The sequence below is a fragment of the Uloborus diversus genome, chromosome 7 (assembly GCF_026930045.1).
Source record: "Uloborus diversus isolate 005 chromosome 7, Udiv.v.3.1, whole genome shotgun sequence".
Lineage (NCBI taxonomy): Eukaryota > Metazoa > Arthropoda > Arachnida > Araneae > Uloboridae > Uloborus > Uloborus diversus.
In genome coordinates, this window is record NC_072737.1 from 147,288,671 (window position 1) to 147,315,817 (window position 27,147).

A 27,147-nucleotide genomic window follows, 5' to 3' on the forward strand; every position below is an offset into this window, starting at 1 on the left:
AAATAGCTAGTTGTAATTTCCTTCCGAGAGACGATACTTTCCAATATTAACATCATTGTTTCTTGAACAGGAGAGGTTTGTGTTTGTTTTTTGTTAGCAGTTTGGTTTGAAATTTACGATAAAATTGAATAAATTTGATCTGGTTAGTTTCTCTTGTTCTCGTTTTTGCTTCTTTTTTTTTCCTTCAGCATTCTTTGCAATTATAAATGTGTAGATGTCTTAAAGTATATTTCAATTGATTAAGATTTACCTCTATGCAAAATTTAAGGCACTATATAATTTCAAAATATTATCTTTGAAGTGTAAAGCTAAACAGCGAGACAGAACAGCAAACCAATACTGGTGACAACTAATTACCATTTGCTATGCCTTCAAGAAAAAGTTTTTGTCAAAATTTAGTACAGTTGAGACAAATATATTTTTAAAAAATCAAAGTATTACTTCAATATGGTTGGAATAAATTTTTCACAGGACAAATGCATTCAAATATACACTCGAATTTAACTTGTGATCAGGGTGAGTGATCAGGGAAATGGAAAAAAACAAAAACTTGGTGCTCAAAAGCACACGAAAATACGATTCATCTCACCATCTAGTAATGACAGCATCATTTTGTATTCTTTCCGCTACTTTTGTTTAATGATATTCTTTTAGTTCGTGCTTTTGAAGCCAAATTTTTACATCAATAGATTGATTTTGATTCTGTATCATGGAAAAAGAAATATAATTGCATGTCGTTCCAGTTAGATCGGTTAAACGAGGTTTGTGCTGTATTAAAAATTTAGTTGCAATATTGACATTGACAAGCAAATTTTATTACACACCTAATTGCGCTGCAGATTGCACGCACATAGTTTGGCCACGAAATCGAGATAATGAGAGAGATAATTGTATCAGCCGTACATGCATGTACGATTTGACGACGAAATCGAAATAATTGTATAAGATGTGCTTGTAATTCAAATAATTATATAAGTCGTGCGTGCACGCACAGTTCGACCACGAAACCGAGATACTTCTACAACAGGGAGGGAGAAGGGACACCTGTTGGTCCGGTCCGAGCCTGAAAGGGGTCCAATATTTTTGAAACTATATTGTTTACCTATATTGTTTACCCATATATTTCAACGAAATATATGGGTAAACAATATGGAGGGAGGCCCGGAAAAGTCATTTGTGACGGGCCCCAAAATTTCTGTGCACGCCGCTGCGTGCATTCTCGTACAGTTCGACCACGAAATCGAGGGTAATTTCATGAGCGGTGCATGTACATAGTTTGACCAAGAAATCGAGATAGTTGTAAAAGACGTGCATGTAATCGAAATAATTGTATAAGACGGGGACACTCGTAGAGTTTGACGAAACGAAATCGAGATAATTGTATAGGACGTGCATGCACGTAGAGTTTCATCGCGAAATCGAAATAATTGAAAAAGACGAGCTTTCTCGTACAGTTTGACCTTGACAGTTTGAAATTGAGACAACACGGGTTCTTCTGTGTATGGTAGTGAAACCAATGAATCCATGTCACCTTGAAAATTATTAAACCATTATTAAAAACAACTTTTTGTACTTTTCACATACTGTCATTGAAATCTCGTTACAACAAGTAGTCATCTTTGATCCATGACGAAAGTATCTTCAAATATTTTATTTCCACAAAACAAGCAGCCGATTTCACACAAATAAATCTAAGAATAATGTTTTTTTTTTGTTTGTTCTTCAGAGTTCATCACATGAAAGGGTATGTTCTGAAGGCAGTCCTAGTGGATCTCCTTTTAGAGTGACGCACCAGCATTTCCCAGTGGCACGGCTGCATTGAAGTGGCTCAAAAAAGCCATCCCCTCGACATTTGGGCATTTCGGCCTGCGGATCTGGAATAGAGATGTAAATTCACAAATACAGTCGGACCACGATTTAACGAACTTCTATTTAACGAATTTCGAGATTTAGCGAATTTTCATTTTTCCCCCGACTAAAATGAAGGCAAAAACCCCTATATAACGAATAATAAACCCCGATCTAACGAATTATTTGAACATCCGATTTTTTTCTTTTTTTTTGAGCAATCACGATTGCTTATTGCTTTCATTTGACTGTTTTGATGTGCTATCATTTTATTTTCCCGCCAGCACCCTCTGCAGCATCACCGTCGACCGGCTCCTCACGATGCTGCTCCTATAGCAAAAGCCATCTCCAGGTTGCATCCATATCCTATACACACGCGCATACATACACAACTACACACACACACAAACACATACACACACATACGCCTGCACACCAACACATACACACACAACTACCCACACACTCATGCCTGCACACAAACACATATACCTACACACACATACACATTCCCCCTACCACAAACACTCATACCTGCACACAAACACACAAGCCTAAATACACACACACACACTCGTGATTGCAAAAAGCATAACTTGAATTCCAGATGTCAAAATTCAAATTAATTTTTATTTATTTATTTATTTATTTATTTCATTTTATTTTATTTTTTGTAATTTGAGTTAGGAAATACTGGATTGTTTTCCAAATGACATATCCATATTGTCCGAAGCAGAAAAAGAACTTTATTGGAATCTGCAATTTTTGAAGTGCGAGGGGCAACCAATGAATAGTGATTCTGATGCGGAAAGCGATGCAATGCATGCTAAATTACAGCTTTTAGAATCACGGATTAATATCATCTATCTGCACTGCTTGAATTCAAAAATTCATTTGCTCGAAGCGAACAGTGGCGTAGCTAGACCCGACTTTCGGGGGGGGTTACTTCTTAAATATATATATATATATATATATATATATATATATATATATATATATATATATATATATATATATATATATATATATATACATATACATATATATATATATATATATATATATATATATATATATATATGTATAATCGCTTGGAATTTTTCCCTTTTCTTCTTTTTTTTTTCTTTCTCTTCTCTCTTCTTTTTCTTTTTTTTTTTTTTTTTTTTGAGACTAACTTTTCGGGGGGGGTTTTTGTCCCCAAAACCCCCCCCCTTAGCTACGCCCCTGGAAGCGAATCTCAGTTATAATTCATTTGAATAAGTTTTGATGCATTAACATTCTGCGGCTCTAAATGTTTGGCGATGTCCACGACTAAAAGAATGTTGTACAGTCGGCTCCCGCTACAACGCGATTCGACTTACGCGAAATGGCTATAATGCGATTTTTCCTCAGTAAAGAATTTTTGACCTAATGTGAATAGTATACTGTACATGCCGTACTACTTTATTTTATGTCCTTCTTTCTCATTAATCATTGATTTTGTCTCGTAACAATATTTTATGTCGAAAAAAACAGCTTAAAAAAAAGTACAAATATAAATTTTGTACTTGATGCAAGAAATGGTAATGTATAGTGAAGAACTGGTTTAAAACAGTTTCATACCTTATCCTCTGCAGCCCTAAATTCATGTATAGGTTATGGCGGTTCTTATGCCATCATTGTTACTTTTTTTTCACTTGTTTCTACTTATCATTCAGTTCATACGGAACCTTAAACTATTTTATCAATGCAAGTGCGAGACAAACAGTTCTTGTGTTTACGTATATAACAATACTGTTTGACCATCGATTACATGGAAAGGCTAATATCCGGTTTATAGGCGGAAATGGACGTATCTATTAGTTTATAGGGGTGTTAGTTGGTTTGTTTCAGTTGCGCACTTTTGCCTATCTATTATTCAGCCTTAGTTTTGTAAAAATGAAAATTTGCTCACAGCAACATTTTTCAAATCTAAATTATATTCGATCTATATTCTCATGGCAAAAACTAATTGATTTATTTATTTACAACAAAGTTTTGAGCTTACCATTTTGCTTTTACGTTCCTGATCGAAATGAAAATATTTTATTTTCTTTTTGTTGTTTCCATGGTAACTACTTTTGTTTCCCCTTATTTTATTTCTGAGAATGCAATAAATGAATAAGGCACTCGTGACATTATAAAACGCGTGTATCAATATCCCATCGCTATTTTCCTATCTTCCCTGCTGGATGGAATCGTCTTTACTTTTCAGATTGCCAGATTACATACAATCCGTGGTCAAACAGTAGATCAGTGCGAAACATAAGCTGGTAGCGAAGACAAACTATTGGTTTAAAAAATTAGTATAAGTACATATATCCATAATTTATAGCCTATGTCACTCAGTAAGAATGCACCTTTCATATAGTGACAGAATTTTTAAAATAACTGCAATGGTTCCGGAGATTACCTCGAACATATAAACGCACAACAATCCACCCTCTCTCTTTATAATATTAGTATAGATATAGAAGAAAGTAGAAAGAAAAGAAAAAAAAACTAATTTGAATTCTGAAATTTTCAATTCAAATTATGTTTTTCGCAATCACGAGTTTTGGTAGGACCCTACTCATTGGAGTTATTGTTTCTAGAAACTCCCAATGTCCCCTCAAACCTGCCCCTCCTCTTGGGCAGTTACGTGTGTATAGTTGTGTGTGTGTGTAGGTGTGCGTGCGTGCATGTGTAGGCTAGGCGTAGACCTGCGTGTATGAACGTAGGCGTGAGTGTGTGTGTAAAGGTAGGTGTGTATGTCAGCGTCTATGTGTTTAAAGGCGCGTGTGCGTGCAGGATATGCACGCCACCGGATTTCGGGTGACAGTGGTCAGGACCAGAAGAGGTGCACCTGCAGAGGCCAGTGGGCGGCGGTGCTGCAGAGGCCCCTGGTCCAAGCTGAAAAAGGAGCCACAATATCAAGGACGAGGGCCGTGGTAGCCTGATCGGTAAGACATTGGACTCGGGGCCGGAGGGCCTCGGGTTCGATCCTGGCTGGTCGAAGACCCACCGTCGTCATTAAAGGGGACTGGGCGACGTTAAATATGCTCGTGGTCTCAATGTCCTCCAAGTGAAACGATACCTCTGGGGGGTGCTAGTACCAGGTAGCTATTAGCTCTTGGACTAGTTCTAAATTCTCATTAACTGCTCGATCCGGTGATGGTGCTGCCATCTATCGGTATATAAAAACAATGGAGGCAAGGCACTTAGTATGCAGTCCTCGACATAAATGCAGTTGAAGTCAGTTGTGACTCTTGAATAGAATAGAAACATCAAGGACGATCAAATTAAAAAAAACTATTAGCAATCGTAATTGCTCAAAAAGTCTGAAGAATCTTATCCCCGTTCAAATTTGAATAACAGTGTTCGCTTAATCATAAAGGACAAGCTTACTGTATTCATGGATATTATACTGAGCCAAGAAGCAATCGCAGCTTTTAACCGGAAGACCGAAGCCGGGAAGTGTCAGGGGAGATCCGTCCGGAGCCACACACATGCACGCGGACGGCCGTTCTTCGTGGCACTGCAGGTCTGCAAACGTTCCATCCGGTTGGCAACGCGGAAGCATCCACCTGTTATCTGGATCTTCTTGCATCTTCAGCCTAGCCGCCGGACAATCCACCCCGGCTGAAAGATATTATGCATATGTGAGCTTACATCGTAAGGTAAAAGACCTTTACATTCTAACATGAAATACTGTTAAAAATACACCGCATTGACAAAAACTGTGAGATGGTAAGATACGAAAATACAGATGGTAGTACTCTTGCGTACTACATGAATAAATGCAGAGTGCATTCGTTGCATTTTCATTTATAGTCAAATGTTTTGTGTAAGAGGCTTTTTGGCGTGATTATGGACACACGACGGAAATCAACAAACTTTGGACGCGGAATGGTAATACGAGACAGATGCATGGAATATTCCAAAAGTTATTTCCGAAATTGTAAGAGAATTGAACATTCTAAGATCCTCAGAGTAAAAAAGAGTGCCGAGTAAAAGAGTGCCTGCCTAGTTTCAGTTATAACCTCCCACCATGGACAGTGACTGACCGCCTGCACTTAATGACTGAGACCAGTAACAGGTTCGAAGAATAGGGAAGTTGCAACCTATTAAATGCTCATATTTTGGCTATTGGATATTGTTAATTGACCCTCAAAACTAAAAAATTCACGAGTTTTAAAACACCGTGATTGATTTTTAATGAATTTTTAAAAATCCACGCGCAAAAGTGCGCTCTTCTGAAACGTCACGAGCTTACGTCACAAGGCACTAATGGGCAGCCTTCCGCCGAAGATCCCTTGTTTTCGCAAGGGACATTTTGAGCGCGCTGATATTTTTATTTTTTAGAATTCAGTAATCCTTTTGAACACACTATGGAGGCCGGATTCGTTAAAGCACAATCTAAATAATCTTCCTCAAGTAACACCAATGAGATATTCGAATATTTCCGAGAGGATGAGAGGTTTAATGTTCCAGAAACGAGAGGAATTAAATGCGAGGAGAAAGCCTTTTACGTTTTGTCTTCGAAGTCGAATGCACGTCCTTCGATTTCTCCCCTATCGGAAGAGCGCATGATGTCACTTCCTATGCAAATTGAAGCGCTTGAACTTTAAAAATTAATTTAAAAAAAAACTACTTATCGTATCACAAATTTTTTTTTACCAATGATGTTCATACATGTTACTCTATCATATAAAAATAAAATTGAAAAATCGAAAACTTCCCTATTGTCAGCTTAAGCAGATAAGCAACCTTAAGTGATATAACCACAGGATGGATAACTGGAGGAATATTGGAAATTAAAAGGGAATCTGTTTTGGAAAATCTTAAGGCTTTGTTCAAGTCCTCTATCTTGCATTTTCAATGGATACCATCCCGTGTTAACTTAAAGTACAATAGGTAATGTTGCCGTAGGCTAAAAGGGAATCATCCTTGCCGTATTCTCCTGCTGAACCCTTGTCAGAGTCCGTGAAATTTTCTCCAGAAGCAGGGCACTTATTAACTCCTCCTGTAAACAACCGCCATCACATTCCAGGTATCGAACCTCTGATCCTGGTGGTTCTGTGGGCGTTGGAGGTGATAGGCAAGGCCAGACAAATTTGTCTCGGTTGACTTCTTATCACTTTAGGTCTCTAAGATTTTACCATGGTATTAAAATTGTCTCGAGAAGTACCAAGTGCAATGAAAACTAAGCCACTGAGGAGCACCTGCTCTGTTGTGGCGACTTGTCGCATGAGGACATACCGGTTAGACTTAGTTTGGTATTGGAGAGATTGCAGTTGAATCAACTCATTGACCTGATCACATTTCAGGTCAGTGAGGATGAGCAAGATGAAGAAGAGGATCGCAGAAATCAATCTGGGGCATAACGCCGAAAGTGACCGTTAGAACGATGCGCCAAAATTTGACTTTAATGTGCTGTAACAGCAGTAGACCGACTCGAATGCCACAAAAGAAAAGCACGACATCACCTGTAGCATCTATCTTGGGCTCGGAACCAAATCGATTGGATCCCAGACGACAGGAAAACCGTTGATCAGTTGAATCCCAAATTCAATTAGTAAGAGCTAGTGATAAGATTCTAGTGAGGCGCAGAGCCAACGTCGCCAAGAACCTAAGTTTTCAACAAGACATTGTGCAAGCTGTTGTTGACTCCATGATTGCGTGGAGTTTTTATATGACATAACCGGGGTCCTCTAGTCTAAATTTTCTGAAGAGTCTGAAAAGTCATAGGTTGATCTGATAGACTTGACGCAAGAGATAATATTTGAAAATACTTTGATATTAGTTGAAGTTTTAATCAGATTTTTCTACTGTTTTCTTTACTATGTATTACTTACGATAGCCAGGATATTCCCACGCGAAAAACAGTGGCAGAAAGCTCACCTGAAAATGAAAAACAAAACCATCCTAAATAACTTATATAATCAAATTATAAGTAATATTCTCTTCACAGTCACATTTGAAATTTCTTTGTTTGCAATAATGCATTGAAACCAGGGCACAACCTCATTCATTCTGGCTAACTGGAACCAATGGCAATCCGGACAATCGAAAACCTAGATTATCCAGGTAGTATGGGAAATGAGCAAAACAAACTCTTAAATAAGTTTACCGTCTATTACGATAAAAAAAAAACATGTTTTGTAATTAAAATTCACAAAATTATTTACGAAACATTAAAAAATATGAAATTTTACGTTCTTGCTCTCATAATTTAAAAATGTGAACTTAATATATTTTTTAAAAGATGTACCAATTTGTGTCCAAATTATCAGAAGTTCCATGTAAATGAGGGCAGGATTATTCAGAATTTGAGTTTTTGCGTTCGAAGTCGCTTCGCTCTCCCCCCCCCCCCCCCCTCCCCCTCCCGTACAGGTGCACACCGCCTAGGGCTTTTGATATCTGGCTCTCCTATTTACTAAGACGCTTCAGAAACGCAGCTAAACAAACTGGAAAGAGTGCTGCTAAGCGCTGATAGGATCATTGCCAGTCGTGCGCAAAAGCTGATCTTACAATACTGCTCTCTCTGAATGTAATCTTCAGCTTACTCTATGTCAGCATAAATTTCTGCCTGGAAAAACATGCCTGTGACATTTGCCTTGCCTAGGAAAGTGTGTTTTGTAGTAAGTTACCGCCCTAAAGCCAGGGCTAAGGCAGAAATACTTAAAATACACCGCCAGCTCAGTCATTCCATCCGAGGACTGCAGTTTTCGTGCTTTTTAGCACTCATCAGCCCGGAATAGGAATCACATGAGCTGGAGGCGAAAAATCTCTTAAGGGAGCCAAGAGAGCCAAACAAACTGGTAGCTAATGCAGAATTAGCAAACCATGTGATTGCTATTCCACACCATGTGAATGTGATTCCTATTCCGGTTTGATGAGTGCTAAAAAGCACGAAACTGCAGTCCTCAGAAGAAATGACTGAGCTGGCGGTGTATTTTAAGTATACAAGGTGTGTCACATGTCCTTCGGGGTTTGGAAGGTCTGTTAAAGCAAACGTATCAGCAACACAGCAACGACGTTAACTTCATTGTGGAAATAGACTGTTTAAGGTTTATTCAGCAACTTACCGCCCAATAGCCAGGGCTAAAGCAGAAATACATGAAATACACCGCCAGCTCAGTCATTCCAGCCGAGGACAGCAGTTTCGTGCTTATTAGCACTCATCAGCCCGGCATAGGAAAGTGACCGAGCTGGAGATGGAAAACTTCTTAAGCAAGCCATGAGTGCCAAACGAACTGGTAGCTAATATAGAATTAGTGCAGACCATCCTCGAGTTGAACCGAACCAATGCTTCGGCCACTCGTCTGTAAGGTTTGTTTCTCAAACGTTCGATATGTCAATTTTTCCTAATGCGCCAGATGTAAAGTCCAATTCTTATTTCGCTCGCTATAACATGTCACGATCAATGTTCGTTCAGTTCCCACTAAGATTGTGTAGCCCTCATTATCTGACCATTGATCTTGACATGTTACAGAGAGGGCCGTTGTAGCCCGATCGGTAGAGTGTCGGATTCGGGTCCGGAGGGTCCTGAGTTCGAACCTCGATGGTCGAAGATCCACCGTCGTCATTAAAGGGGACTGGGGGACTTTAAATATGCTCGTGGTCTCAATGTCCTCCAAGTGAAACGATACTTCTGGGGGTGCTAGCACCAGGTAGCTAATAGCTCCTGGGCTAGTTCTAAATTCTCATTAACTGTTCGATCCGGTGATGGTGCTGCCATCTATCGGTATAAAAAAATAATGGAGGCAAGGCACTTAGTATGCAGTCCTCGAGATAAATACAGTTGTAGTCAGTTGTGACTCGAGATCGAAATCGAAATGTTACAGCGAGTGAAACAAGAATTAGGCTTTAGATTTGACACCTTCCGCATTACGAAAGAGTCTCATTTGAATCATTTGGGGGAGATAAAACGCGTGAAATTTCTGTCCCAGTAAAATCAACGTTTTTGCTGTATCGGCTGTAGGGGAGAGCGGGGCTAAAAGTTCCACCAGTAAGTTATTCCCTTTGAAATAAATCAATGAGGAAACAAGAAGTTCCGTCTAGAACTATACGAGCCTACTTTCCAGTATACCCATACTACTTTCTAGTACCTAATTAATATTCTCAAAAACAGTTAAAATCGCAAATTGTTTCAAACATATTTTTGCAAATTTATAGGAATAAAGTATTCCTCACACATCTAAAAAAATTAGATGCGTAAAAAAAAGCCGCACGTTTTAAACAAAGCAGCTTATACACTTTTTTCCCTTTAAAAGACAAATTCTTTAACAGCTTTTGAAACGAAAAAAAATAATTAAAATTAATAAGCTTATTAAAATAAATACACCATATCAAAAAAAAAAATCGTTTCTTTTTCCCCTGTTGCCAAAAATAATTTTTTAAATGAATTAATGCACTTACCAAAATAAAAAAAAAACAATAAAATGTCAACTTAAAGAAATACTTTTCATTGTCAAAAAAAAAAAAAATCGTCTGCGCATATCGTTATGTGGAAAACTGAATACCTAAATTAAAACTTTAGCGAAAATAAAAACAAATCATATCAACAATAATCATTTCACAGTGAAAAGCATAGCTGCGGAGTCGGAGTGGGAGTCAATCTCACTTTGCGATAAAGGAGTCGGAGACGAATATCCAAGAATCAGAGTCAGTCATTTGTCTTCCTTGTATATATTTTTGCCAAAGCTACGAAGTCAGAGTCGAAGTTGGGGAGTCGGAGTCCGATTAATTGTCGGGCACAGGAGTCGGAGTCGGAGTCAGGTGCCTCTAAATTCTCGGAGTCGGAGTCTGGAGTTTGGCATCAAAAGCTATTTCCAACAAAATTTGTTTGAAATAAATCCGCCTTCAAGTACGGAATCTACATTGACTTTCAGTTTCCCCGTAGGTGCTAATGTTAAGTTTTTTTGAACTGTTCAAAATTGAGCAAAAAATAGTTCAAATCAAAAAGTGAAATATGGGAATGAGGTGGCCTCGCCGAGATCTTTCGAACAAAAAAAAAAGTTTGTTCGAATCGGACTATTCATTCAAAAGTTATTAAGGGGGGGGGGGCAGACAGACCGACAGACCGACAGACATTTTTCCCCATCTCAATACCCTACTTTCAAATTTTTAATTTTTCGATATTTATTTAATTATTTTATTTATTTTTGATTTTTTTCTTTTTTTTTTTTTGTTTTTTTTTTTTTCGCTACATTTTTAAGATGCATTAAGCCTTCTTTCATGCTTTTTTCTTCTTTTTCTGACTTTTACTGGGAAAGTAGGCTAAAAAGATAAATGTATTTTGTAAATACCTGGTAAAATGGAATGTTGCAGCGCACCGATGGCAGCCATATTAGCCAGGACAGTGGCATCCGGTACATTAAAAGTTGAGCACGTGCATCACTGATCCACTTTTGTAAATATTTTCGTTTTTGAACTTTTTGGTCTTTTTCACGAAATTTAAATGATAGAGTTTAGTTCTTTGTTGCTTTTATGCAAATATCTATTGTGCATTCTAAAATACTGCGCTGAAACGATTAAGGTTTGGTTATCTAATGAATAATTTAATTTTTCAAGAACTTGTGCTTGTGGGGTTAATTGTTCCTTCTTTGTGGGGCAAGTTGTTCCGAGGAACAACTAGCCCCAAAGAACTCCTTGCCCCTATTGATCTGTAGCAGCTGTGTAGTAAGCAAAAACACATATAAATAAATATTATATGTATATATTCGCTGCCGTGAAATATAGAAATTAGAGAATGTCGACTCTCACCGGTGATTCATTGAAAATATTTGTGTAAATATTTGTCTCTTAATAGACAGATAGAAGAATGAAATTTTTGAAGATCAAAATATGAATCAAAATATCTTTCATGAAAATATGAAATTTGCGAAATTTGTTGTTCTAGAGCTTGATTACGCCACCTTGCGGTGATTTAAGAAAGTAGCCAAAGAGATAAAACCGTTCAAAGTTGCTCAGACGTGGCAAATGTCTCAGTAAACAGATCATATCCTACGCAAGTGGATCTGTCTAGGCTTTACCTGTTTGGCCGTCAAGATAGCCAGAGACTGCAGCTGCTCCTTTGTGAGTTTAGCCCAATCAAATTTGTGTAGGACATTATCGGAGGTGTAAACTAAAAACACAAGTAAGTGTAAGGCAGGAGAATTTTTTTTAGCAAAACTGGCTCGGTCACTCATTTACAGGCATATGGAGTGTAGATAAAAGCATCGGGTTTTAGCTAGTCAGGTTTCGGTGACCGAGGAGAGTGTTTTCTTTGGGAGAAAAGGGAAGAAAGAAATCGGAATGTCTAAAAATAGATCTTGCACATGTTAAGTTAAAATGAGTATTTTCTATATTCAGTAATTTATAAACACAAAAATAAATAAAGAAACATTAAATAAACACACCTGCAATAACAATATCCGCCTGCGAGTAATTGGGAGTTTATTGTTATCATTTGGACTAACCTCGTTTATGGATCGTCTGCAAAGTATCGTACCAGTTATAGTCAAAAATGGTTTTCTGTTATGATTGCAGACTGAACTAGTCATCATAGCTTATTAGCTACAAAAGCTGTTAAATATTTTACTTAATATTTCTTAATTATTCTATTCTTACAATATATTTTACTATGTTAATATATTATAATGTTACTATACTTATTAACTGTGCCTTAATATATGTATTTGTACTTAAAAGACAATCATTGAGTCTTTAAATACAAATTATCAATGCTAAAATGTAAAATAAGTTTAGTTTGTTTTAAGTTCAAAAAAAAAAAACTCTGATTATTCGGACAATATTGCTTATTATTCTTTGAATAAACACTTATTTTTATTAAAAATTTGTTTTTTATCACAAATTATACCTTTAACAAATTACTTGTCTCGAAACGATGTTCATCTCGAAATCATCATCGGTAAACATCGTCGTGTTAATATCGGAACAACCCGCGGAACAACTAGCCCCAAGAAGGGGTAAGTTGTTCCTTCTCGACTTTAGGTACTATAAAATTAATTATAAAAACATCTCGCGAAATACTGCAGAAAAAACAGTTGTTACATCACAGGAGCATACATTACTATATTTTAATCTCAGAATAATAGTTCTAGATAACATTTTCATAACAATTTTTGAGCTTGCTTGAAAAACGGAACTTCAATCCCCGCTCTCCCCTAAGTTTGTTTTAATAAACTTCCCAAGCCCCGGAGGGAATTGTGACATACCTTGTATAATCTGAGCAAGGTTAAAAGAATGCAAGGTAATGTTTTGACCATGACTGATCAATAAAAAAAAAAAAAAAAAAGACGGAGTGAAAAAAGTGTCCTACCACGTGAGGTTGATAGAAACGTGAGATAATCCTCTACGACTTAAATAGCATCCATTTCTCTTCAGTTGTTAGAATACAATGAAGTATACTGTAGTTCTAATCGTTTTTCCCACCTACTTTTGAGGTAACGATTAGTCGTTTTGTATCCTCCTAACCATAGATAATAATATTTACCAGCCGCCCAAGACGGCTTGGTTATGCTCATACGATGGGTTGGTATACTCCTCCGTTCTCATCCTAGATCGTTTGTCCCCTTCTTGCCGCTTGCTACGCAGTGGCGTACTGTTTGACCACGGATTGTATGGAATTGGCAAACATCCAGTTAAGGCGACCCCATCTGAATGAGGGGGGAAAATAAAAATTTTATGCGCGTATTCCGCTCATTTGAATGAGACTCTGCTTAATTTAGAGGCTAAAATACATCTGCGAAATCTGACATCCCTGAAAACTAATAGATGGGTCCATTTCCGCGTGTAAACCGGATGTTTGCCTTTCCATACAATCCGTGGTTAGACAGTATATATGTTTTTATTTTGGAGGGGACCCAAAACCAGGATCAGTTTCCCTCTCCCCCCCCTTTTTTTTGTAATTTCCATTTTTCTTGGGGGGAGGGGAGCAACAGTCCCTTGATCTTCTCATTTTCTTCGAGGCGAGGAGGACTTCATACTGTCACCCAGTGTCGCTTTTCTTTAGGGAATCATTTAATCTGAAATCGTTTGCGAAGCGCTGTTTGTTTTTTTTTTTTTTTTTTCTTTTTTCTTTTTTCTTTTTCGATTGAATTATCTTTACAGAGCAGTCTGACAAAAATGTAAAATCTTGTAAAACCAAGTGTCGTACGTACTGTTGGAGACATTCAGAAAATACTGATTACGAACATATAAGAAAATATACTTACCACATAAACGATTACTTGCATCTCATACTTAAACATATTTTCTTTAACTGCTCTGGCAATAAAAAGGAAGGGTACTGAAAAAAATTGAGAAGAAAAATTTTTAAACGAGATTAAAAGAAGTTTTATACCACTCCATTTTACTGTCGAGAAATTGATTAGATGATGGGCAAGACTTTACTGATCCAAGTTTATCATCTCCATTATGAGTTTATGAATATCCATTATAGGAGAAGAGAGGATTGTAGGTTGAGGTTGACATAAACTTTAAAAAACTTTAAGTAGCATTGCTTAAAAACTTCAGCAGTAAGAAGTGTAAATATTCCCGCCCTCCCCCCCCCCCACATGTTAAATTAAAATATTTTTCGAGCAAGAAGAACAAGTCCAACAACACTGAATATAAGTGAGACGCATGCGGACCGCGGGCAACGGATTGAGCAAAACTGATATAAGTAATTTAAACATAAATTAATGTTGCAAACTGATTATGCTATCAATAGGAAAGTTGCAACCTATTAAATGTTCATATTTTGGCTACTGGATATTGTTAATTGACCCTCAAAACTAAAAAATTCACCATCGCTAGAATTTGAAAACACCGTGATTGATTTTTAATGAATTTTTAAAAATCCACGCGCAAAAGTGCGCTTTTCTGAAACGTCACGAGCTTACGTCACAGGGCACTAATGGGTAGCCTTCCGCCGAAGATCCCTTGTTTTCGCAAGGGACATTTTGAGCGCGCTGATATTTTAATTTTTTAGAAATTCAATAATCCTTTTGAACACACTATGGAGGCCGGATTCGTTAAAGCACAATCTAAATAATCTTCCTCAAGTAACATCAATGATAATATTCGGATATTTCCGAGAGGATGAGAGGTTTAATGTTCTAGAAACGCGAGGAGTTAAACGCGAGGAGGTAAGCCTTTTACGTTTCGTCTTCGAAGTTGAATGCGTGATCTTCGGCTTCTCCACTATCGGAGGAGCGCATGACGTCACTTCCTATGCCATTTGACGTCACAAGTGCTTGAACTTTAAAAATTAATTTAAAAAAAAAACTACTTATCGTATCGCAGAAATTTTTTCACCTATGATGTTCACACATGTAACTCTATCATATAAAAGTAAAATTGAACAAGAAGTTCTGTCTAGAACTAGACGAGCCTACTTTCCCGTATACCCATACTACTTTCTAGTACCTGATCAATATTCTCAAAAATAACTAAAATCGCAAATGTTTTCAAACATATTTTTATAATACTTTGAGCTGATTTCTAGGAATAAAATATTCCTCACTCATCTAAAAAAATTAGATGCGCAAAAAAAAACTGAACAAATAAAATAGCAGCAACGTTTAAACAAAGCAGCTAATACACTTTTTTAAATTAAAAACATCTTTAACAGCTTTCAAACCGAAAAAATAATAATTAAAATGAATGAGCTCATTAAAATAAATACATCATATCAAAAAAAAAAAATTTGTTTCTTTTTCCCTGTTGCCAAAAACAGTTTTTTAAATGAATTAATGCACTTGCCAAAATAAATAAAAACAATAAAATGTCAACTTAAAGAAATAATTTTCATTGTCAAAAAAAAAAATCGTCTACGCATAACTTTATGTAGAAACAGAAATGACTTCGAGTTTATTCGCCGAAAACTGAATTCGGAACTCCAACGAACTATAGGGGGCACTGCAGTAACTGTCTAATGGCGGACGAAAAAACTAAAACAAACGCACGTGGTAACAAAGAAAATGCTAAAAGTGTTGTGATTTTTGTTCGTATGTATGATTTTTTTTTTTTTTTTTTTTTGTTTTATCCTTTATAAATCAATATTTTAAGTCCTGAGGATATTTTGGCCCACGTACAAAGAGATTAGAATTCAAAAAGAATTACTAAACGTCAAACATTAATGCAAACTACGTAGTTCGTAGTTCTAAGCAGCCATTTTCACGATGTTGAGTTCGATATTTATCAATTCTTGATAAAACTAAATAATAATTGTGGCCTGACAAGAATAACAATTAATGCTAGAAAATTTAATGTGACATTACAAATTATTACCAAACGAAGATGATACTTCTTTGCTTTGCTTGGCTAGCGCTTATTGTTTTGCATTTGTAGCTGAGTTATTTCTCTCGAATTCCCGAATCAGTTAATTAAAATTTTTTCCGTTTCGATGCTTCTAATTTCTGAGTTACGATTTAATTATGTCATGTTATGAAAAACATCTACAAAATTTTTACGGATATATGGTGGTAGTTTTCTTTTTAGCTGATTGACCATTATTCTTTTTACTTATCGAATTCTGTAATCTTGCTACTATTTTATTCCGCTCATGATAAAATTTAAAAATGGTTTAACTAAAAACGCGAAATCTCGCCAAGGCTACTTTGCTCGCACAATACCAAAACTATAACCCTAAACAAATTTGGCGAAACCTTTCAAATGAGAATAAAAGCAATAAAGTAAATTCTTTCTCGGTTAAACATTTTTCATTTTGTTCTGCGATAATATATTCAAGAAAATATTTTGCAAACCGTCCATTCCAACTAAATGCTGCTGTAAAATATGGTTAGTTAAATTAATTTAAGATTAAAAAACTCATATTCTTACAAATTCATACAAAACAATAAAAAATTTTACTTTGTATAACGTTATCCAAGTTTGTTAATCCAGAGTTTTCGCTTTCACCATTTCTCAATCAACTCATATTTTAGAAGGAAATAAGGAAAACTAACATTATTTTGAGAAGCTCGAGAATACTACTAAGGGACGAATTAATTTCTGTAGCTGAAACCAAATTAAGACACATCGATTGCGTTAATAAATACTCAGAACAAACTACCTGTGTTTACGTCAACAGACACACGTGGAACGCAACGTGGTAATGTTTTAGTTTCTTCGGCAGTTTTGTAAATCACCGCAAGGTAGCGTATTCGAGCGCTGGAGTTGCGAATACCTAAATTAAAACTTTAGCGTAAAAATAAAAACAAGTCAGATCAACAATAATTATTTCACAGTCAAAACCATAACTGCGGAGTCGGAGTCGGAGTCAGTCTCATTTTGGAGTAAAGAAGTCGGAGTCGAATATCTAAGAATCGGAGTCAGTTATTTGTCCTTCGTGTATAAATTTTTGCCAAAGCTACGAAGTCAGAGTCGAAGTCGGGGAGTCGGAGTCCGATTAATTGTCAGGCACATTAGTCGGAGTCAAGGGCCCCTAGATTCTCAAAGTCGAAGTCTGGAGTTTGGCGTCAAGAGCTATTTCCAACAAAATTTGTTTGAAGTAAATCCGCCTTCAAGTGCGGAATCTACTTTGACTTTCAGTTTCCCCGTAGGCGCTAATGTTAACGGATTTGAACTGTTCAAAATTGAACGGAAGATTGTTCAAATCAAAAAGATATTTTATATACTAGTTTTTCATCAAAAGTTTTTTCCTACAAAGTTTGTTTGAAGCAAATTCGCCTCATAGTTCGGAATTGCCATGAATTTCCCCGTAGGCGCTAATGTTGAGTTTTTTTGAACTGTTCGAAATTGAACTAAAAATAGTTCAAATCAAAAAGTGAAATGTGGGAATGAGGTGTCCTCGCCGAGATCTTTTGAACAAAAAAAAAGTTTGTTCGAATCGGACTATTCATTCGAACGTTATTAGGGGGGGGGACAGACAGACAGACCGACAGACATTTTCCCCCATCTCAATACCCTACTTTCCAATTTTTAATTTTTCGATATTTATTTAATTATTTTATTTATTTTTGACTTTTTTTTTGTTTTTAGCGATCAGTTTAAGATGCTTTAAGCCTTCTTTCATGCTTTTTTCTTCTTTTTCTGACTTTTACTGGGAAAGTAGGCTAAAAATCGAAAACTTCCCTATTATAGATTGCAAAGTACGTTATGCTCGGGAAGATGTGCATATAAAATTCTTCTAAATGTACTATGTATATGTCTGGTAGAATTACGGTAACCGGATCGCGGCGATAAATATTTCATTCTGGCAACCCGCTACCTTACCTTGGCGACAGAGCAATTTTGGTAACCTTACTTCTTTTTTTTTTTAATTCCACAGAATTATATTTTTAATTTTCTCAAAAGTGATTTTTTTTCTGAAAATTGGCAACATGTTGTGTTTTTTCAATTTTTAGATCTTCGAAACATTTTATGAAATTTTACATCGCAAAATGTTTTTTCACTTTTAACTCTTTTAAGTTATAGATTTAAAAATTAGTTATTCATACCTTTTGGATACGTTTTTGGAATGTGTTCGCAGTAAGTTTTTTCCTTCATGTTTTATTGTTCTACCTTAAATTTAAAATGTATTAATTATCGTAATCACTTATTCAGTAAGTTATAATTATAATGTTAGTTATGATAACGTTCTCTGAATGGATATTTTTATGTGATTTAACTTATTAAGTAGATCGTTTTAAGTCTTAATTAAACAGTAAGTATTTTTAATGGTTTTTTCTCAGATTATTTCAGACTAATGTCGTGTTCTATCCAACTTTTACTGTTGTTAAATTTCGGTAAAAATTTATGTTTCATTTTAATGTTCTTTAGGAAATTAAATATGTTGATAGAAAGTGTAACTCCATATACGTCATGAAACTTTTCGTTCATATACATCATGATATTTTATTTTTTTTTCCTGCAGAAAAAAATGAGTTCAATATTACTGCAATGGGAACGTAAATAGCAGTATCAGCAAATTTTTATTTAAAAACTTTTTTCGTATTTTCGTCATGGATTGTACTTTAGCTTTCTTGTACAAGCTTGCTTACTTAAAAAAAAAAAAAAAAGGTCAAATTCCATCATTTCGCTATTGTTAGTATCGAATCCAAAACACGTTTCTTTTTATGTCTCAAATATTCATCTCTGTAGATACTGCGCTTTATCTTCCCACGTTTTAGTTAACATCTTGAAAAAAGTTACCTCTCATTTGTCTTTTCTGCAAACTTTATTTCAAAGTAAGAAAAATAATATAGTTCTATTAAAAAAATAGGCTTAATCATTTGTTTCTTTCCATATTTTGCAATATTTTAAAAAGGAAAAAAAAAAGAATTTAATGCTTTTTTTTTTCTTTACGGTTGTAATCATAGAAAGAAAATGGTTAATAAACAGTTGTAGTTACCCAGGTGATAGTTTGAGCAATCCGAAGCTCCGCCCTTGTCTTTGGGTCAACTCTCATTTGATGATTTCTTTTGTTTACATTGTAGTACTTTGTTTACACTGAGTCGTAGGTGCCAAATTTGGCAGCTTTTGAAAAAATACGCCAACGCGACCCGGTTACCGTAATTCTACCAATTGTGTTTCTGTTACATGGCTTTTATAAAACAAATTTAAAGGTACTGTTTTTTTTATAAGATTAACGTACATAACTTTTGTTAAGACTATAAACAAGTATTTCTAAATCAGATTTATTTTACAATATAACCATGAAAATGTCTGAACAAAATCCATGAAGTCGAACGTCAAAAATCAAACTAACAGGGACCATAGGTAGTTCGGATTTTCAAAAAAAAAAAAAAAAAAAAACGAAGAAAGTACCGTTTAGAAAAATAGTATGCCATTTTGTCTGTTAAAGTGGTTAGCAAAATATAAGTTCTTTAAACTCAAGATACTATACCTTGAAATCGAGGAAACGGTGTGCTTTAGTTCAGGCGTAAATTCAGGAAAAGGCTTTCTAAAGGAACGAGTTGAACTCTGAAAAGGATTTTTTATCTTCATATGTACAGGATGGGAATCTTGACAGATGGCTCCTTCCGATGCGATGATAGATTTTGAGTTCTAAACATACTTTGTTTCTTTAAATTATGTAAAAGAAATATGCATATAAGTTTAGCCGAACTTCGTTTATCCGGCCTCGTCGATCCAAACTCCGGAGTATCAGGATCAAATTTGCGGAATGGGGTCGTTTCCAAAATTTTAAAAGTATTTTTTTTTATGAAAGAGCATGCTTAAAAACATAGGATCTGACCATTTTTTAAATAATTTATTTAAGTTTAATATTCTTTAAAAATTACTTAAATCGGCGCGCTTTCATTGTTTACACTTCTGTCGTCTGACATCACAAATGATGAAATGCCATTCAATGTTGCCATTCACAGAGCAAAATATTTAATTTGCATCTTTACTCACTTGTATTGGCAACGGTATGGTTGATAACAAGCGTAGACCGCAATTTTAATTCGCTACTTGATTTTCATAACGTGGAAACGTAGTAGAAAGATGTGCCAAATTGCATCATTTGTGACGTCATAAAGACCACGCCTTGTTTGAAAAATCGGACATTTTAAAAAATTAATTAAAAGAAAACTGTTGGGGAAAATGAAAGTATTTTCTGGGTCCATGTATCTTTTTTTTGCTCATTCTATCCCTTTCAATGACTAAAATCAGTACTTTTGACTGAAGGAAACCACTCCATTCTGTTTAGCATTTATGTTCACATAGATAATAATTTAAGTTAGTGCACCAAACATTAACTTTTCTTTTTTTGGATCAAATAATAATATGGCATTTGAGTGACGACGCGACGTTCATTTAAGTCCTACACGTGTTTAAAGCGGAAGACAACGTACCAAATCTTTGTTAAGAAATGACGTGAAAAATTCTTTACATATTTTTTAATGTCTTGTAAGTAATTTTATTGCATTTTTTTATCGTAATAAATGTTAAGTCTCCTTCTTTGAGGATTTATTTTGCTTATTATCTATAGGGGTGCCCACAAGAGGGAGGGGGGAGGGTGGTGATGGCGCACGCTAGTGACCATCAAAATGTTTAAGCTGGATTGATTTTAGAGCATTTTGATCTCATTTTGCGAGGGAACTCGTTCTTGGGGGGGGGAGGGCTCCATATTAATAGAGGGGGGGGTGCGCCATCATCCATGGCGAGATGGGTGTACTTTTGTTATCCATATTATATGGGTCGTCCAATTTTCGGTATTTCAAATTGCCTTTAGTCACACAGTCAGTATGGATAAACGAGGTTGTGTTGTGTATCATTTTTATGTAAAAAATTAAGTAATACCGTTAACTATTACATTCAATGAATAGAGAATTTTTTTTTTTTTTTTTTTCATAAATTGTACCATCAAGTCAAACATTTCAATTAAACGAATCTGAAAAATATAATAACTTTTCTTCTGTTATGATTTGCTCGATACTAGCTCAGTGTTGCCAGATTGGGGGAAATTTCCCCATTTTGGGGAAATCTGGTGTTCTCTGGGGGAATTTTGGGGAAATGGATTTTGAGGGGAATTTTTGGGGAAAAATTTTTTTCTTGGGGAAAAGCTGGGGGAAAAAAACCCTCGGGGAAAAAAGAATTCTTTTCGTATTTAAATTCGTGTCAAGAAGTAGTAGTTACATTGTTTGTATCAAACAGCGTTGGTTTAGCTTTGCTCAACTTTATGGAATTCGCATTTCGCATTATGAGGAATATTATGCTACGGAATTCCCATTAATGTTCTGCGTGAGTAATTAATTGATACGTGAAACAGGTAAAAATAAGTGATGAAGAACGTTCATGGATAAATATATACAAAAATCATAGTTTAAATGTACATACAGAAGCAGAGTAGTAAATGCGAGTAAAAAAAAATATTTGGTTATTTCTTATCTCTCGGTCAGGCGCTTGTATTTATGACTAGTGGCACCGCACGGCTTTGCCCCTAGTAGAAAATTAAAAGATCTTTTGATTCCCCTGTATATTTACAAAATAATGCATGATGAATTTCTTGCCAATTGGCTTGCCGACGTTACGGTTCCACGTTATGATAACTTGGTAATTTACTCGTCCATCTTATGATAATTTTGCTCGGGAAAATGTTCGTAAAATTGGAAGATAAAAAGAACAAAATCGAATTTTCGAAAAATCGTTTAAAGGTGCTCACCCCCATGCTACAAACTAATTCTTTGCCAAATTTCATGAAAATCGGCCGAACGGTCTAGGCGCTATGCAAGTCACAGAGATCCAGACTGAGAGACTTTCAGCTTTATTATTAGTAAAGAAGGGTAAAGATAAAGACAAAAAAAAAAAAAAAAAAAAAAAAGCGAAAATGGGAAGAAAAAAAAAGTTGGGGAATTTTGTAAGAAAATTTGGCTATTTGGGGAAGAAAAAAAAATTTCAAGAAACAAAAATATTACAGGAAGTCGATTCAATTTTTGAAAATATTCGGGGAAAATAATTTTAGAATTTGGGGAATTTTGATAGAAAACATCGCTTTTTGGGGAAAAGTTGGAAGGGAATTGGGGAAATCTGGATTTGACCATCTGGCAACACTGTACTAGCTGCAGTTACAGCGCAATAAATTGACCAAAAAAAATTTGTACATGACTTTTTTCATTTTTCTTAGAATGTTACAATGGGTTGAGACTTGAGAGCTTAATTTTGTAGGACATTTTTCAGGCTTCATGCGGGCCTGATTCTATTCTGGCGGGATGCATGCGAAGTTTTATTTTTACACTCACAACCCATTCAAAAAGTAACACAACTCAAAAAAAAAAAAAAAAAGCATTTGAGAAAATTAAAGTTTTAAGCAATTGTAGTTTTAAGTGATTTAGTTTCAAAAATACAATAAGAAGAAATAATTATTTGCGATGTTTACCGATTGGTTTTTGTGGTCAAAATTAAAAATGCATACTAACAGATGGAAAACTAGTCTTCTAAATTATGAAATATGTTTTTCCCAAATTTTGAGCTGTGTCAGTTCCTTGTCGGGGTGCAATATAATAGGAACGATACTTTTGGATTTTTTCTTATTTTATTGACTGACAATATAACAAGGGAAAGATTTATGTCACAAAGAAAGGAAATCATCAAACCAGGACGCGAGTAGGTATTGTGAATCGAACACACAAACCAGGGGTGGACTGGCCTGCCGGCCTGTCAGCCCGCAGGCCAGTGCGAACTGCGCGCCCTCGAACGGTGCACCTTCGGTATTTTTTTTCTTTTCTTTCGCAGTCAAGCCTGTTGAATTTCGTCCCCCCCCCCCACTTTCAAACCTGTGTGAACTTTCGGTTTTTTCCGCACCCTCGAATGTATGCCTTTGCGGTTCATTTGCCATTTTCAAGCCTGATTGCCATTAGGGGGGGGGAGGGGTGACTTTGAAATGTTCCCTTTTTTTTTTCTTTGCGCCCTTGAGCCTGAGCGCTTTCGGTTTCTTTTGGATCCTCAAATCTGTGCGCTTTCGTTTTTTCTTTCTCTTTTGCGCCCTTGAACATGTGTGCTTTTTTTGAGCAATCACGATTGCTTATTGCGTTCTCATTTGACTGTTTTGATGTTTCTATGATTTTATTTTCCCACCACCTCACTCTGCAGCACCACCGTCGGTCGGCCGCCTCACGATGCTGCTTCTCTAGCGAAAGCCGTCTCCAGGTTGCGTTCATATCCTACACACACACGCATACATACACACACCTGCACTCACACATACACAAACACACACACTCATGCCTGCACACAGACACACATACACACGCACGCACACATACACACACTCATGCCTGCACACAGACACAAACACACGCCGACATACTCATACCCCCCCCACTACACTACACACAACTACCCACACTATGCCAGCACTACAGACACAAACACACATGCCTACTCACACATACACTATACACACACACATACCACACACTCATAGCCCCCTCGACACTAAACACACACGCCTACATACACACACTCGTGATTGCGAAAAACATAATTTGAATTCAAGATGTCAAAATTCAAATTAATTTTTTTTTATTTATTTAGAAGCTAAACAGCTTCATATACATAGAAAACTGTGTGCCAAGTGCCTTGCCTCTGGACACACACAGGAAAGATTTACAACACAAGAGAAGGAAATAACACCTTAAAGAAGGAAATAACACCTTAAGCACTGGCGGGAATCGAACCCACGACCTACGAAGCTTCTGCCACGGAGTCCCCTTGTAATCTTTTGCTGTGTAAAAGACAAACTATGCGTACTGAAGAGTAGAGACTCAGTATCCATTTTCTCATCTAATTACTGCGCTTAAGAGTCTAATGAAATGAAAAGCCGGACAAATTAAAGTTATATAATGGCAACACCTTTCTGTTTGGTTTCATATTTACAATTTTCCTTTTTGCTTGTAAGATTGTGTAATCATCACGCTTTCGTAAATGTTACGGAACAATAGAAATTTATCGGCGAAAAGGAATGAAAATTGTGCTGAAGTCATAACCCGCTAAGCGGCTCTTTTGCCAAACCTTTTCCGCTCCCGAGCATCAGTTTGTTCGTGATAATGAATCATGGTGTTAAGGGGCGTTCAAGATTTTTGAATTCTTTTGAAATATTATCTTTTTAAAACCAGCGATGGATAAGATCTGCTCATCAAAGTATTGGGTTAGTCAAATAATTCGTCTTTAATTTCATATCACATCATGTATCCGGCTTTAAAATTTTCCTTTTATAAGAATTTCAAATTCCAATCCCATATAAAGGATGAAAATTTTCTTTTGTTTTAAATAACGACATTTATTTATTTTTTTTCTAATTGTGTTCCATATGGTAGTGTAAGGTGCATATAATATCAGATTTTTCGTTGTTACTGTTATCGAGTAATAAGATTTATGTTAAATTTTCTAGACTTAAATGTTGAACAGATGAAATCCGTCTGACATTTCAAAGTTTCCTTAGAAATCAACAGCATGATATTTTTTTTGTTTAGTAATATTCTATTAAGGTTGTCTACTGTCATTCGATTTTGCAGAGAATGAAAATCTGGCTTATTATTCTTTTGTTTTTAAAAACTTCCAATTCCAAAGCTATGAGTTATTACAAGATAATAATGAAATATTGAATATTAAATAAAAGTAAACTATATAGAATTTAAAACAGTTCCATCAAGAAATAAAAATAGATGATATCATTTTTTATTCACAGGCTATCCCTAAATGATATCACGCTTTTTTCAACATTTTTGACCTGCCTCCCCCCTGTATCACAAAGTGTCGTACTTAACACTTCCCCCTCCCCCCCCTTTTCACACATCATACTTCATTTCTCGAACATACTGTTTTAAACATGCGTGATTTTTGTTGCTCCCTCCCCCTTGTCCCGATTTCACGAATCTAACTCCCTCCCCTCTCAATGCCTGACATCATTTGTAGACAACCCTTTAGATGTCTTATGACTATACATTAATCTTCTTAAACAGTCCTTGTTCTCAATTGTAATTAAAGGGAAACATTCAGTAATGCATTATTTTATGAACTCCAAGAACTTTTAATTACTGTTATCTATGTTTATAAAGCACTTAAAAACTAAAAAAGGAAAAACATTGTCAAAATATGTATAAAATGTTTTTTAAGTTTGAATTTTCTACAGTTGAATAAAATCTTGGTTACCTAGATCACAAAACATTCACTTGTTTAAAGTTATCTTATTTTATCCTGGGTTGTGTTAGTTTTTTAGTCAAAAAGTTTAACTTTTAATGTCACCATTTGCAAACTTTTCATAGTTGGTTGTGCCAAAATTATTTTTATTTATTAATTTTTTAAATGTTGCAATGAAGCTGCAAAAAATAAAAAAATATCTGATTGCAGACCTACCAACTCTTCTGTTTTCCAAGTTAGCCTCTTATTTTAACTTTTATTTTCTATCTCCCCCCCTCCCCTCTTGATTTATTGAGATTTTTATTTTTAAAATGTTGCTCATTTGGTGCCGGGTTTTAAACAAGATTTTTTTTTTTTTGCAAGATTTCATATGCTTTACTGTTACAATCTGCACTGCTTTAAGAACTGCAAATCGCAACCTGCTTTTTTGTTATTTTGCAAATTATTCATAAATAAAATTTTTCTTTCCTGGCCCGAGTAGTAGACCATGTGAGCGTAAAATATGTTCATATAACTATGCAGTTTCATAATTTTAATTTATTGATATAGAAATGTAAAAACCTGCATCAAACGACTTTTGATTGAAGCATTTACAATGTTCAGATGTTTCTCTTTAGAAAACAGGACATTTGAACATTGCAAGGACAACAGGACGGGCTAACTTAAAATTAGGACTGTCCCTTTTGAAACAGGACGTATGGTCACATTAAGTATAATATCCTTGAACTACTGCAAAAAAAAGTTGAAATGATGGGCTCTTTTAATGTAAATAAATTACTTACTATACAATACTGATAAAATATTTTTGAAGCTTAAATTGCATGAAATAACTCATTAAAAAGAGATGGGTCAGTGGTCCCGTTCAGGGACATGCACAGAAATTTTGGGGCCCATCCAGGGCTGGCAAGTTTCTGCCGAGGCGGTTAAAACCAATGTTAGAAACCGGTTAAAACCGGAATGGCAAAAACCACTTTCTGCCATATTTTCGGCAGAAACTGGCAAAAACTCTCAAAATGAGGGAAAAAAAACTATTGACAGACAGTAGAAAATGCATGGAAAAAGTAATTAATTGTTAACCAAAGCACAGTTTAATTCACAATATTATGACAATTCAGAATCAAATGTTACATTGTTTGGACCCGACAGTTACTTCTTGGGAAAAGGTGGTTCCAAAAATCTAAATAGTTTCTTAATTTAATATGCACGAATAAAAGAAACTTTAGAATATTCTTGCAACAGAAAAGCTAGCAGGCAATGCATCAAGGAACAAGCAATATTCATGAACCTTTCAAATTGTATATTTTTTTTAACTGGTTCATCATGTAGTAACTAGGGTAGTGGTAAAAATTCAAGTAGAAAAATTAGTTTCAAGAAGTGGGGCCAATTTGTTTTGCAAAGCTGTGATATTAGGAAAAAAATCTAGATTAATATTGGCAAGTAAAATTTGACACTTTCTTCTTGAAGCACATGATAATTTCAATTACAAGCAATTTAGATGAAGCTTATTTGCCAGCAAATTACTAACAGTAATGCTAGTTTAACTCTGTATGTCACTCCTCTATCCTAAGCACCCATATGATTTTCGTCCTTTGTTAGATTAATCCAAATATTACGAGCATCAGCAATTGAAAAGTTCCCTTTCTGAATAAAATCAAGGGCACTAGCATAACATTTTATTTTTTACAATAATGAAATGAAGTTTAATTTTTTAGTTTACCTAAA

The 27,147-nt window shown here is 35.6% G+C and overlaps 1 protein-coding gene across 1 annotated transcript; it reads right to left on the reverse strand.

The window, feature by feature from the left end:
- Positions 1–1,716: 1,716 nt before the first annotated feature.
- Positions 1,717–19,717, reverse strand: LOC129226473 (U24-ctenitoxin-Pn1a-like). The gene is made up of 5 exons (XM_054861082.1): positions 19,688–19,717; positions 14,070–14,121; positions 7,704–7,749; positions 5,254–5,487; positions 1,717–1,874 (listed from the first exon to the last, which is right to left on the reverse strand). Exons 2-5 carry the CDS (start codon positions 14,103–14,105, stop codon positions 1,723–1,725), a joined length of 468 nt encoding a protein of 155 aa, XP_054717057.1. The 5' UTR covers positions 14,106–14,121; positions 19,688–19,717; the 3' UTR covers positions 1,717–1,722.
- Positions 19,718–27,147: the final 7,430 nt, after the last annotated feature.

Bases quoted from the DNA above. Each gene is read 5' to 3' on its own strand.
- LOC129226473 (XM_054861082.1), bottom strand. From the start codon at position 14,105: ATGTTTAAGTATGAGATGCAAGTAATCGTTTATGTG. The intron at 7,750-14,069 runs GTAAGTATATTT...TTTCATTTTCAG, and splicing joins TGCAAGTAATCGTTTATGTG to GTGAGCTTTCTGCCACTGTT. The intron at 5,488-7,703 runs GTAAGTAATACA...AATATCTTTCAG, and splicing joins GTGGGAATATCCTGGCTATC to CCGGGGTGGATTGTCCGGCG.